Source organism: Schistocerca serialis, chromosome 5 (genome assembly GCF_023864345.2).
Source record: "Schistocerca serialis cubense isolate TAMUIC-IGC-003099 chromosome 5, iqSchSeri2.2, whole genome shotgun sequence".
In the NCBI taxonomy this organism is placed as follows: Eukaryota; Metazoa; Arthropoda; class Insecta; order Orthoptera; family Acrididae; genus Schistocerca; species Schistocerca serialis.
This window is the reverse complement of record NC_064642.1, coordinates 512,855,357-512,869,330: the sequence shown is the minus strand read 5'-3', so window position 1 is coordinate 512,869,330 and position 13,974 is coordinate 512,855,357. Positions and strand designations below refer to the sequence as shown.

At 41.9% G+C, this 13,974-nt stretch overlaps 1 protein-coding gene across 1 annotated transcript in view; it reads left to right on the top strand.

The window, feature by feature from the left end:
- Window positions 1–3,437: 3,437 nt before the first annotated feature.
- The window catches only part of LOC126482045 (elastin-like), a 175,254-nt gene continuing 164,717 nt past the window's right edge, over window positions 3,438–13,974 (top strand). The window contains exon 1 of the mRNA XM_050106019.1: window positions 3,438–3,542. Within this exon, the coding sequence (XP_049961976.1) occupies window positions 3,438–3,542 (105 nt within the window). The remainder of the gene's footprint in view (window positions 3,543–13,974) is intronic.

The following is a 13,974-nucleotide window of genomic DNA, read 5'->3' as shown; positions in this document are numbered from 1 at the left end:
AAACATTTTAGATTATGTCTCCATCAATTTCGTTTAAACATATGTTGTAAGAACTCTTGTGTACCTGACGCAACGAAAACAGCTAAAGTTATTTCTATAGTTCAAAAAGGCAACAGGAATGACACAAGATATTATAGAGGAATAATTTTACTAAATACAGGATATAAAATTTATGAGAGAATTCTTAGTCAAAGACTACAAACTATCGTTTATGCAATAATATCAGAAGAACAATCAAGTTTCAGAAAGGGATGTTCTTGAAACGATGACACACTGTAGCGCCAAAGAAACTGGTACAGGCATGCGCATTCAAACACAGAGATATGTAAACAGGCAGAATACGGTATTGCGGCCAGCAACACCGATATAAGACAAGTGTCTCGCGCAGTTATTAGATCGGTTACTGCTGCTACAATGGCCGTTTATCAAGATTTAAGTGAGTTTGTACGTGGTGTTATAGTTGGTGCACGAGCGATGGGACAGAGCATCTCCGAGGTAGCGATGAAGTGAGTACTTTCCCGTATGACCATTTCACGAGTCTACGGTGAATATCAGGAATCCGATAAATCTTCAAATCTCCGACATCGCTGCGGCCGGAAAAAGATCCTGCAAGAACGGGACCAACGACGACTGAAGACAATTGTTCAGTGTGGCTGAAGTGCAACCCTTCCGCAAATTGTTGCAGACTTCAATGACGCGCCATCAACGAGTGTCAGCGTGCGAACCATTCAATGAAACATCATGGATATGGGCTTTTGAAGCCGAAGGCCCACTCGTGTACCTTTGATGACTGCACGACAAAAAGCTTTACGCCTCACCTGGGCCCGTCAACACCAACATTGGACTGTTGATGACTGGAAGCATGTTGTCTGGCCGGTTGAGTCTCGTTTCAAACTGTATCGAGTGGATGGACGTTTACGGTTATGGAGATGACCTCATGATTCCAAGGACCCTGCATGTCAGCAGGGGTCTATTCAAGCTCTGTAATGATGTGGGGCGTACGCACTTGGAATGATATGGAATCCCTGGTACGTCTAGATACGACTCTGACAAGTGAAACGTACGTAAGCATCCTGTCTGATCACCATCAGTTCATGTCCATTGTGCATTCCGACGGACTTTGGCAATTCCAGCAGGATAATGCGACATCCCATACGTCCAGAACTGCTAGCGAGTGGCTCCAGGAACACTCTTGTGAGTCTAAACACTTCCGCTGGCCACCAAACTCCCCAAACATGTCAGCAGGGGTCTATTCAAGCTCTGTAATGATGTTGGGCATACGCAGTTGGAATGATATGGAATCCCTGGTACGTCTAGATACGACTCTGACAAGTGAAACGTACGTAAGCATCCTGTCTGATCACCATCAGTTCATGTCCATTGTGCATTCCTTGTGTATGCCTTGTAACGTGCTGTTCAGAAGAGATCTCCACCCCCTCATACTTTTATGGATTTATAGGCAGCCCTGCACGATTCATGCTGTCAGTTCCCTCCAGAACTACTCCAGGCATTAATCGAGTCGATGCCACGTTGTGTTGCGGTACTTGTGTGTGGTCGCAGGGGCCCTTAACGATATTAGGCAGAGTACCAGATTCTTTGGATTTTCAGTGTATATTAATAATAATACAAATTATTGGAAAATGTGGAGAATTTGACTTATAAACGCATTTAGCCTTTATTAATTATGAGGAACCCCTTGATAAGTTAAAAAATCTTTTTCTAAATATTGAAAGTAAAAGGTTTCCCTGAACACCTTATGAATGTCCTGAAGAGTCTATATGTAAATATGAATACCATTAAGAGTCTATACGTAAATATAAAAATAGTTATAAGTTCTGGTTCGAAAACGTCAGATGAAATTTTAATAAGTCCTGATGTTGGACAAGGGTGTGGTCTATCACTTAATTTATTTAATTTAAGTATTGACGACCTAGTTATGAAGTGGAAATATGAAGTACAGTTGGGAATTAAAATAGGATGTAGCGTACCATGAAATACTATGTTATATTCCGATGACCAGGCAATTAATCCGGAAACAGAAGATAATTTACAAAGAGTAGTTTATAGACTGAGCAAAATCGTGATATGTTACAACTTAACTGTATCTGCAAATAAGTAAAGATAATGAATTACAAAGAAAGAATCCAGTCAGATCGAAAATAATAATAAGTGGGAAAATTTTAGGACAAATATCCCACTTCACTTATCTGAGATGTGATGTTATTTTTAACTTGACAAAGATATTGAGAAGAAGGTTAATGAATATCAAGTTATCTGTGGAACAACTGGAAGATTCCTAGGAAGAAATACCAGGAAAGAATCACAAATGAAATTCTACAAAGTTATGGCTGTACCAACTCTTGTGTATGGTTACGAATGGCCCAGAGATAAACTTCACGAGATATGTTGGGGGACGCCGGCCGAGGTGGCCGAGCGGTTCTAGGCGCTTCAGTCCGGAGCTGCGTGACTGCTACAGTCGCAGGTTCTAATCCTGCCTCGGGCATGGATGTGTGTGTTGTCCTTAGGTTAGTTAGGTTTAAGTAGTTCTAAGTTCTAGGGCACTGATGACCTCAGGTGTTGAGTCTCACAGCGCTCAGAGCCATTTGAACCATATGTTGGGGGATGTAATAAAACGGATAAAATAAGGAATGAAACAGTAAGATCAGATTTATAAATCTTTTCAGTTAATGACAAGAGGGAAGAGGACAGAATGAAATGGAAAGATCATGTCGAAATAGTGACAGAAAACAGATTGCCAAGATGGAAAGAGAAAATTAGGTAGGTTCAAGAGGGATAGATGGGTCACAGAGATCAGAAAAGGTGACTACAACACCTATTCAAAAATGGTTCAAATGGCTCTGAGCACTATGGGACTTAACTTCTAAGGTCATCAGTCCCCTAGAACTTACAACTACCTGAACCTAACTAACCTAAGGACATCCATCACACACATCCATGCCCGAGGCAGGATTCGAACTGTAGCAGTCGCGTGGTTCAAGACTGTAGTTCCTAGAACCGGTCGGCTACCTCGGCCGGCAACACCTATTCATTGGAAGGAGACGATACTAGGTTTCCTGATATTTTCGATCAGATATTGTATGTGGCACAGTGGGAAGTACAATGACATGCACGTCACAGCGGTTTGTAGGTATATGTGAAGCATAGAACATACTGTTTGTGTATCAGTCATTTCGGAGAGGTACGGGACAGCGGCGCTGGAGACGCCGCCCCCTGGGCAGCCGCTCCCGGCGCGCTTTCCCGCGCGTGAGATCAGCGGCCCGTCCGGAAGCGCCAACTGGGTCACCGTCGGCACCGGCACCAGCGGCAGAGCCGAGAGCCGTCCCCACCAGAGGAAAGCGCCCGCCCGCCTACCCACCGGCTGCCGCGGCGTCGCCGCCGCCGCCGGCTGACCTTGAACCGCGCGCACAGTCGCCCAGATGCCGCCGACGCGCGAGCACCGCCGGCGTCACAGCCTCTCCAACACCACGATGCCGTCGCTACCGCTGATGCCGCTACTCAGCTTGCTGCTGCTGTTGCTGCTGGTGAGTAGCCAATCGTGCAGCGATCTTAGCGTCGAGTGTAGCACCCTCTGAGGCACCGGGACTGTAATACAACAGAGACTCTCACGGAAACAGCCCCTATGGTACTGGTGTTTACATTTTTTGGTGAGACTCTTGGTGTGTCGAAACTAAATAGTGACCCGAGTGCCGGCAAAACTTAATAGTCAAGTCAGTATGCTCTCTTTTCAATAGCACATTTAATGCACCGACTCATTTCTACTTGCCGGCCGGTGTGGCCGAGCGGTTCTAGGCGCTACAATCTGGAACCCCGCGACCAAAATGGTTCAAATGGCTCTGAGTGCTATGGGACTTAACATCTATGGTCATCAGTCCCCTAGAACTTAGAACTACTTAAACCTAACTAACCTAAGGACATCACACAACACCCAGTCATCACGAGGCAGAGAAAATCCCTGATCCCGCCGGGAATCGAACCCAGGAACCCGGGCGCGGGAAGCGAGAACGCTACCGCACGACCACGAGCTGCGGACACTGCGTGACCGCTACGGTCGCAAGTTCGAATCCTGCCTCGGGCATGGATGTAAGTGATGTCCTTAGGTTAGTTAGGATTAACTAGTTCTAAGTTCTAGGGGACTGATGACCTCAGAAGTTAAGTCCCATAGTGCTCAGAGCGATTTGAACCATTTTTACTTATCGGATTGACTTCCTTCTCAAGGATTTGGCTATTAGCCTGTTTCGACCTCAGTTTTCCTGTCATGTCTTCATGTGTCGATTAACAACACTCCTCGCTGTACGATGATGTCTATGGGCAAGGTGCGCAATTCTATTTTCCTCCATACGTGACTTTCCCAGTTTCTTCGTTTAGGGAAATTCTGTAATTAAGCGACAACACATTCAACTGCTACTCATACTTGTTGTGTTTTTAGTCTTACGTGGCCCAATCTGTAAAAACGGAACCCTTATGGCATAGCTTTGTCGGCCGTCTATCTGTGAGTCCGTCTGTCCGATTGTTAAGAACCCTTTTTATCAGGGGCGAGTAGATGTATCAAGTTCAAATTTATGTGACATATTAAGGTCTATGGTCCCTTGGTGATGTGAAACTTTCAAAGCTTTGAGTCACTTCAATCAAAAGATACGTCCATTTAGCTCATATATTTTGATACTCGACAACTCACTCGTCAAAACCTATACGATACTTCCCACTGACCTACAATCATGAAATTGGTCAAGAAGCACGGTTTCACAGTACAAGCAAAGTAAAAAATCTGAAACTCGTTAAATTGTGATTGTATCACATAAAAATATCTATTGCCATTTGAACATACACCAGCCAAAAACATAATGACGAACATTACTGCATGCAAACGTAAACTGTAAGTTGTAGTCATGTTTTAGTGAGTAAATAGAAAATAGTTTTTTAATTTTTCTCTCTCTATATACGTAAGCTGATGTCCCCTGCTGGCTTCTTCTTGTATGTCCAGACCAGTCTGAGGAACTACTACAGAGATTTTGATATGGGTTTAGTTTTTCGGGACTAATATCTTTCCAGTATCGATATCGATAACAGGCAGTAATTGTTGAGATTCTCGATTCCCAGGATGGATAAGATGTCAACGTACAGAACTGAGTTTGTTCGACATCTCAGTTCGCGACTCCTACTCGCAACCAGCCAATGTTTTTATCTTTTAGGAAGTGCCAGTAAACCCCTCCCTCACTCCCTATTTCTTAAAGAATCGAACTCCCATGTATGAAACGACATCAGACGTCTGATTACTTAACAAGTGAGTTAATGCATTAAATATTTGATGTAAAGAACGTAATCGAGAAGAAGTTTAGAAAAGGTTTGAAATTATGCGTAAAGTTTGTTCGAAGTCGCTAAGAGCTCTCATTATCAAATATTCATGAGTATACTCTGCTCAGTTTCAAACGCTAGATTTTCATGCATCTTAATGTTTATGACGTTATATTTCCTGAACTGTGTGTCGTACAATGATAAAATTTTGGTGGAATGTTCAATAATATACGCAGGTACTGTCTGCAAAATGTGTTGCGAATAGAGATAGTAGCAAACAAGCGATAAGTTAAAACGTCATGGTTATTACTGAAATTTTACTGCATAAAGAGCAAAAATTTAGTAAACTATAAACTTTTTTCCTATCATTATTTTGCAGGCGGGTGCAGTGAGAAAAATTTTCCAGGTTTGAGGTTATGTGTAAAGTTTGTGCAAAGTCGCTAAGTGCTCTCGTTCTCAGCTTGAGTAACTGTGTTAAGTCTTAAACAGAAGATTACATCTCTTAACGAATAGATTACGACAGCTTTTTAAATTTCTAAATTCGATCTATAATTATGTGGGACACTGAAAAATTAAATTTCTATTGCCACTAAAAGTCGTTACATAGGCAACCTGCAAATGGAACGGGCGACCAGGAACTGGGTTAACTGTTTAGTAAAGCAGATCCTCTCACCGACGTGAGGAACCACGTGTCACACGATTGTATTTGCTTTTATGCATCCACGTGCAGTGTCAGCACAGCTATAGTCTTATAACATCTGAATTCCTTCTCTCTCCTTACCCTCCGCTGCTCGCCGTATAATTGCGCAAATATATTGAAATCGATTAAGCTTTTTCTTCACTTCATCATCCTTGATAGGGAAAGCACAACCAAGATAAATGTAACTCGAAACTTGTTCTAATGGTTGATCGTCAATTATCATCTTGGTCCTAATGGGGTATTTTCCTTACCATGTCATATTTTTTTCGTCATGTTGTTGTTGTGGTCTTCAGTCCTGAGACTGGTTTGATGCAGCTCTCCATGCTATTCTATCCTGTGCAAGCTTCTTCATCTCCCAGTACCTGCTGCAACCTACATCCTTCTGAATCTGCTTAGTGTTTTCATCTCTTGGTCTGCCTCTACGATTTTTACCCTCCACGCTGCCCTCCAATATTAAATTGGTGATCCCTTGATGCCTCAGAACATGTCCTACCAACCGATCCCTTCTTCTAGTCAAGTTGTGCCACAAACTCCTCTTCTCCCCAATTCTATTCAGTACCTCCTCATTAGTTATGTGATCTACCCATCTAATCTTCAGCATTCTTCTGTAGCACCACATTTCGAAAGCGTCTATTCTCTTCTTGTCTGAACTATTTATCGTCCATTTTCACTTCCACACTTAAATCAATACTCAATGTTAACAAATTTCTCTTCTTCAGAAACGCTTTCCTTGTCATTGCTAGTCTACATTTTATATCTTCTCGACTTTGACCATCATCAGTTATTTTGCTCCACAAATAGCAAAACTCCTTTACTACTTTGTCTCATTTCCTAATCTAAATCCCTCAGCATCACCAGACTTAATTCGACTATCCTCGTTTTGCTTTTGTTGGTGATCATCTTATTTCCTCCTTCCAAGTCCTTTCTACATCTACATCTACATATACATTTATACTCCGCAAGCCACCCAACGGTGTGTGGCGGAGGGCACTTTACGTGCCACTGTCATTACCTCCCTTTCCTGTTCCAGTCGCGTATGGTTCGCGGGAAGAACGACTGTCTGAAAGCCTCCGTGCGCGCTCTAATCTCTCTAATTTTACATTCGTGATCTCCTCGGGAGGTATAAGTAGGGGGAAGCAATATATTCGATACCTCATCCAGAAACGCACCCTCTCGAAACCTGGCGAGCAAGCTACACCGCGATGCAGAGCGCCTCTCTTGCAGAGTCTGCCACTTGAGTTTATTAAACATCTTCGTAACGCTATCACGGTTACCAAATAACCCTGTGACGAAACGCGCCGCTCTTCTTTGGATCTTCTCTATCTCCTCCGTCAGACCGATCTGGTACGGATCCCACACTGATGAGCAATACTCAAGTATAGGTCGAACGAGTGTTTTGTAAGCCACCTCCTTTGTTGATGGACTACATTTTCTAAGCACTCTCCCAATGAATCTCAACCTGGTACCCGCCTTACCAACAATTAATTTTATATGATCATTCCACTTCAAATCGTTCCGCACGCATACTCCCAGATATTTTACAGAAGTAACTGCTACCAGTGTTTGTTCCGCTATCATATAATCATACAATAAAGGATCCTTCTTTGCTATCTCTGACGGAATTATAATGTCATTTTTTGTCTTAGATATCTGAAAATTAATTTTTTATTTATTCATTAATTTATTGTTTGAAGGTCAGGATCATCAGCCCGTCTGATGGATCTAACAAGGAATTTTGTAAACAACGGAAGTGAAAGCAGTATTAGCTCAAGTAAATAAAAAAGAAATATATAAGTGCTTTCCATTTATTTCATTCGGTTTTGTAAAATAAAACCATTGTGGTTGCAATGAAAAATTGGATATGTTTATTCTCTGTTTAATGGCTTTGATTACTCATTCCTGGGCAACATGCTTCCTGCTGATGTATGGGCTTTGACTCCGCTGTTTGGTACGACCGTCAGCGACATATCAGATGCATTTTTTAAACTTTACGGCAGGTTAAAACTGTATGGCGCACCGGGATACAAATCCAGAATCTTGCCTACCGCAGGTAATGCTCTCACTGAATAAGCTACCCGGGAACGACTCACGACCTGTCCTTACAGTTCCGCTTTTGTTAGTACCTCGCTCATTCTTTTCAAACGACATGAATGCAAAAAAGATGCAGAGTCATAGTTGCACTGACATAACTGAACACAATACGGACGGATCCCGAGTTTACTCGTGTTTCGCGTTCCGTCCGTTTTCTACACGCTGTCCGTACATGCCACCTGCTGCGATTTATTTTAAACTACTTACTTTATTTAAGTATTTACACCAATATCAGATCTGATTGCCTTCATGTACTTTTTGATTATTTACCCTTTTGATTGTATTGTGCTATTTCAGATAGTTACTTTTAACCTCTAAGTTCCTTGCACTCTATTCAGAAAACGGAAGGAAATGAACGAATCCATAATATTTTAAGAGATTTTTGACGATGATTCGCATATTTTTAGTCAGAATAGAAATTCGAATGAGAGGGTAAATGAAAGTTTTTATCGTGCTGAGGACGATTTCAGTCACAGTGACATCATTAAGCTGTAACGAATCGTAAGGTGGCAGTGTTTTCAAGTGATTCCGGCAATAAAGATAAAGGCGATCCTGTGCTCGCGAATCATTCGTTTTGTCCCAATGTTCATGGTACATATGTCTGTACCACAAATACTTTTTTTTATTTCCTGACGCGGTTCGGATACTGGACCCCATCAAAAGAACATGAACAACGTGATACACAGTGTTTCGTCAGAGTTGTCCGTACAAGTTTATATAAACCCTGCATACCTCGCTGGATTCGCTCTCCTGGAAGGGAGAACATCGAGGAGAGGTGGCTTAATTACACCCTAGGGAACTGTTTTCAGAACGAAGTCTGACAGAAAGTTTCAAAACACCACACAGTTCACTACAGAGTGAAAGATTCTTTCTGGAGCTTTCTTTTCTTATATTTTTTTTTCATTTCGACCCATAAGGATAACATGCCACTCCTCCTCGTTCTCTTTCAATAATCCGCACTTTGATAGTGAATCCAGCTAGCCGCGTATGTTCCACAATCCTTCATTGCCTTCTGCAGGCACGTAGAACACGTTAACCATTATGGCTCCAAGGTATTAAGGCTTTTTGCCATCATCACAGCTATGTTAGATTTCTCCCGTTGGGGCCGCACATATAGCAGCGGCGCATTTAAAATCCGCGACTATGGACTAACTGGAAAGAATCTATAACGGAGGCTTCACGTCGCAGCAACAACGACGGTGCAGAGGACGACTATTCTGTTACTCCGAGAGTGGTTAGAGCCTATTAAACTGGTTTGCATTTCATTCCTTCAAGGCTAACATGTTGTTGTCCATCCTCTTAATGTTTCTTTTTGGTACACCTTCTGCCTTGATCTGTATGGCAAAACTTCACATTGTATTTTGGTACTCGTACAGCTCATTAAATATTCACCTTGTCTAACGGCGGTATCTGGCGGCTCCAAGGAACTGCTGTAGCCCATCTGCTCTTCCTAATCTATACAAGATTTAACAAAAAGGTGTGATCAAACTTTCAGGGAACGTTCCTGACACATACAGGAATAACATGTGTTGTATGGACATGGGTCCGGAAACGCTTTATTTACATGTTAGAGCTCATTTTCTACTTCTCTTGACAATCACATGTGTCGTTGGAAACACACAGAACTAGAATGTGCTAGGGTTACATGAAACGATGTCTTACATTAATTTTCAAAATATGCTCTTGGTTACGTTCGTTAGAATGTACAGTAAGTATTAATTCTTAGGTTCACCGCCAGTGTTTGTCGTTCCATTTGAACGAAGTTGATGTTTACACTTGACTAATTTCATTGCTCTGCTAGCATCAAACACGTAGCACCTGTTATCATCACGCACTTGGTTTCCGGTACAGTGCGATGGAGGTGTGGTCTAATTCAGAGTTGTCAGACGTTTGTGTGCTGCACGGATAAGCAGATGGTAATGGCCGTGGCGTTCCAGAACGAAAGTGTCCCGTCAGGAGGGCGTTTGAAGCAACAGATAGTCCTCTTAGGGAAGCACTGTACGTTTAAGCCTAATGCTCGAGACTGGGGGAGGCCTAGAAGGACGAGGACACCTCAACTAGAGGAGGAACTTTTTCATGCAGTTGAGAAGAACCCTAGTGTCAGCGTAAGCCAATTATCTACAACAGGTAATGTTGACCACGTAACTGTCTCTAGAATGTTACATCAGTACCATGAACTGCAGCTGACTTTCCTGCACTGGTACACTTCTGCAAATGGTTCATCCAACACTGTGTCAACCAGCACTTCAATGCAAATGTGTTGTTCTCGGATGATTAGTGTGTTGAAGAGTTGAAGGAACTGAGCTTTAAAATGGAAATGTTTCTGGAACCACGTCCATATAAAATTTTCTTCCTCTGCGTGTGAGTAATGTTTCCTGAAACTATGGCCATACCTTTTTGTTACACACTATACAAACGATTTAGCAGAAAATGAAAACAACCCTTTTAGATTGTTTGCAGATGCTGCTGCTGTTTACCGTCTAGTGAAGACATCATAAGATCAAAACCAACTGCAAAATAATTTAGACAAGATACTGTTTGGTTCGAAAAGTGGCAATTGACTCTAAATAATAAAAAGTGCAATGTCATCCACGGAACTACTAAAAGGATTCCGTTAAATTTCGGTTACCCGATGAACCACGCAAATCTAAAGGCTGTGAATACAACTAAATATCTAGAGATAATAATTACGAACAGCCGACCGAAGTGGCCGTGCGGTTCTAGGCGCTACAGTCTGGAGCCGGGCGACCGCTACGGTCGCAGGTTCGAATCCTGCCTCGGGCATGGATGTGTGTGATGTCCTTAGGTTAGTTAGGTTTAATTACTTACAAGTTCTAGGCGACTGATGACCTCAGAAGTTAAGTCGCATAGTGTTCAGAGCCAACAACTACGAACAACTTAAATTGCAACGATCACGTAGATAATGTTTTGAGGAAGGCAAACCAAAGACTGCGTTTTATTGGGAGAACACTTACAAAAAGAAACGGATTTACTAAAGAGGCTGCCTGCACTACCCTTCTCCGTCCTCTTATGGAGTATTGCTGCGTTGTATGAGATCCTTACCAGCTGAGATCGACGGAAGGCATGGAAAAACTTCAATGAGGGGCAGCTCGTTTTGATTATCACGAAACAGAGGAGAGAGTTTCGTGGATATGATACACGAATTGGATTGTCAACACTAAAAAAAAAAAAAAAAAAAAAAACAAAAAAAACGTTGAAACGTGTTTGGTTACGGCAAGATCTTTTCATGAAATTATTTCAATCACCAGTTTTCACTACTGAATGCGAAAATATTTTGATGACCGACCACCTATGTAGAGAGAAATGAGCATCGTAATAAAATAAGAGAAATCAGAGCTCACACAGAAATATTTAATTGTCATTTTTCGTGCTCACTGTTCGGGAGTGGAGCGGTAGAGACAGAGTTTGAAGGTGGTTCCATGATCCCTCTGCCAGGCACTTAAGTTCAAATGGTTCAAATGGCTCTGAGCACTATGGGACTTAACATCTATGGTCATCAGTCCCCTAGAACTTAGAACTACTTAAACCTAACTAACCTAAGGACAGCACACAACACCCAGCCATCACGAGGCAGAGAAAATCCCTGACCCCGCCGGGAATCGAACCCGGGAACCCGTGCGTGGGAAGCGAGAACGCTACCGCACGACCACGAGATGCGGGCGGCACTTAAGTGTCAATAGTAGAGTAGTAATGTAGATGTAGATATAATCTTGTCAGCTCAGCGTCAGCATCTCCATCGTGTATACTGCGAAATTGCCGTCGGGTGTCTGATCGTGTCAAAGTTTTGTGTTTGTTGCGAAAATTTTTTGTAAGTTTTATTAGCCACGTATTTTCAGTATTTATGAGTTGTATATTGCTCTTTGGTCTATAATTTTCTTGCTGTGTTATTCAGCAGTATCGGAAACGATCGACTGACAGCTCATTGCCAATTTCTTAGTCTTTGTCGGAATCTGAGATCTCGATCTTATTATTTACCATAATCACGAGGGACTGCGATAAAAAAAGTTTTTCAGTGATTCTGTATCTATACTTTGTTTTAAATTCAGTTCTTGCACGTAGAGAGAACGGAGTCTCATAATCCATTAACATCTGATGTCTTCTTTCACAAGGTGACATCGGACCGGCTAACTACAGGAACAGTAGATCCAGGGCACTTGATAGAATGCTACAGGCTTTCGGTAACCGGATCAAATGACTGTTGTTTATATTCTTTTATTAGTGTTGGTTTACGTTTCATTCAGAACGACGTTTCTTTTCTTGTGGGGCCCCGTCAGGCCACAACAAGACAATAATCAGTCAGATAATGAGAACTAGAAGCAGGTGCTTTATGCAAAATTTATTTCTCCAACTCTCATCTACTCATACTGCTCACTTGGTTAAATTCCATCGGTTCATAGGACACAGTGTCGTATTATTGTAGCATTGTGATGCACTAGTCTGTTATTCGCTCGATGATGAAACGGTTCTGATGTAGTTTTGATGACTTCTGAAGTTAATGGAGACCTTGATTATCATAATTAGGCTTAAGTCTCGTCGGAACTAGGTAGCATCTAATAAAGAAAAACTGTAATGGTGTTTAGAACGGCCGACATTGTTGCGAATTGTGCTAATAAGTATGCAGATATATTGAAGTTTTGGTCAGAAACAGGTCCTAAATAAATGTAACAGCTTCCATAATTAGCCCTTCATTCAGCACCTGATTCTGCAGGAAGTTGCATCTGTAATCGAATCTTCAATCTGATTATTTATCATAAATTTGTTTTCATTACTTACTGTATGTAAATGCGTTTCGTGTCTGAGTGTGTGAGAACCACGTTCGCAGTCAAAATGATCGAGGACAAACTGGCAGAGAAATATGAAATTTTTGGTAATGAGCTAACGCAGGCTGAAGATTCCTCAGAAATGCAACCAACGTCCTTGAGTAGCCTTGATATATGTTTTTAGCCTCCCATTCTATTTACGTTGAACTGCATGAAACATTTAGGAGTCAGAATTATTTTCTGCCAGATCTATTAGGGACGCCGCTGTCACGTTAAAGAAACATTATTTAACTATGCGCAGTACAAGGCAAACCGAAATCCAACCGATAGAATTTCGAAGGTTGTTCAGGGACCCTTTCTGAGTATTTTGGTATAAGGAACCAGTGGTAGCCGGTGATTATTTACTCAATAATTGCATTTAATTTGATTTCATACCCCAAGTTGTCTTTATACCTGCATTGCACTGAAAATATCTGCGTTGTATGTCTTGTCCGGAAATAAACTTTTTTCTTTTCCGCTTCATAACACTTTCATAACAGCAACGCCAGCTGTCTTTACCCTTAAGCTGTTATCATTCAGCACTGCCCGTTTCTCCATCTCTTTTGTTTCGTTTTTTGTTTTTCCGGCTGTGTTAGTTATACCTCAACAGTAATACTCAGTAGTATGGATAGCTTTAATAATGGATTGTCCCATATGCACCTCGAGCGTTGCTTCACTGAAAGCAATACAAGAACGGCAACCACATCACAGTACTTTTGCGTCTGAGGGTTCTTGCATTACTTTGTGTTTTGTGTTCTAAGTTTTGGTGGTTGCATATTACAGGCCTTTTCACTCTTGTGGTTGTTTTTTAACGGAAACAAAGGTTACTAGGGTGACAAAACGAATAACTCATAAATACGTTATTGCTGTGTGACGAGTCACGAGAGACCACCCTTAATACTTAGGTGATATCCCTTAACAACCTTGAAAATGTTGTCGTTGGTGTTAGACTTCACTCTGTGTAACGCATTTCCCCTGTTTACTGATACGGGCGGCAGGTCTGTAAGCAGGAGAAACCAGAAGATAGTGCGACCTAAATGGAGATGTTGC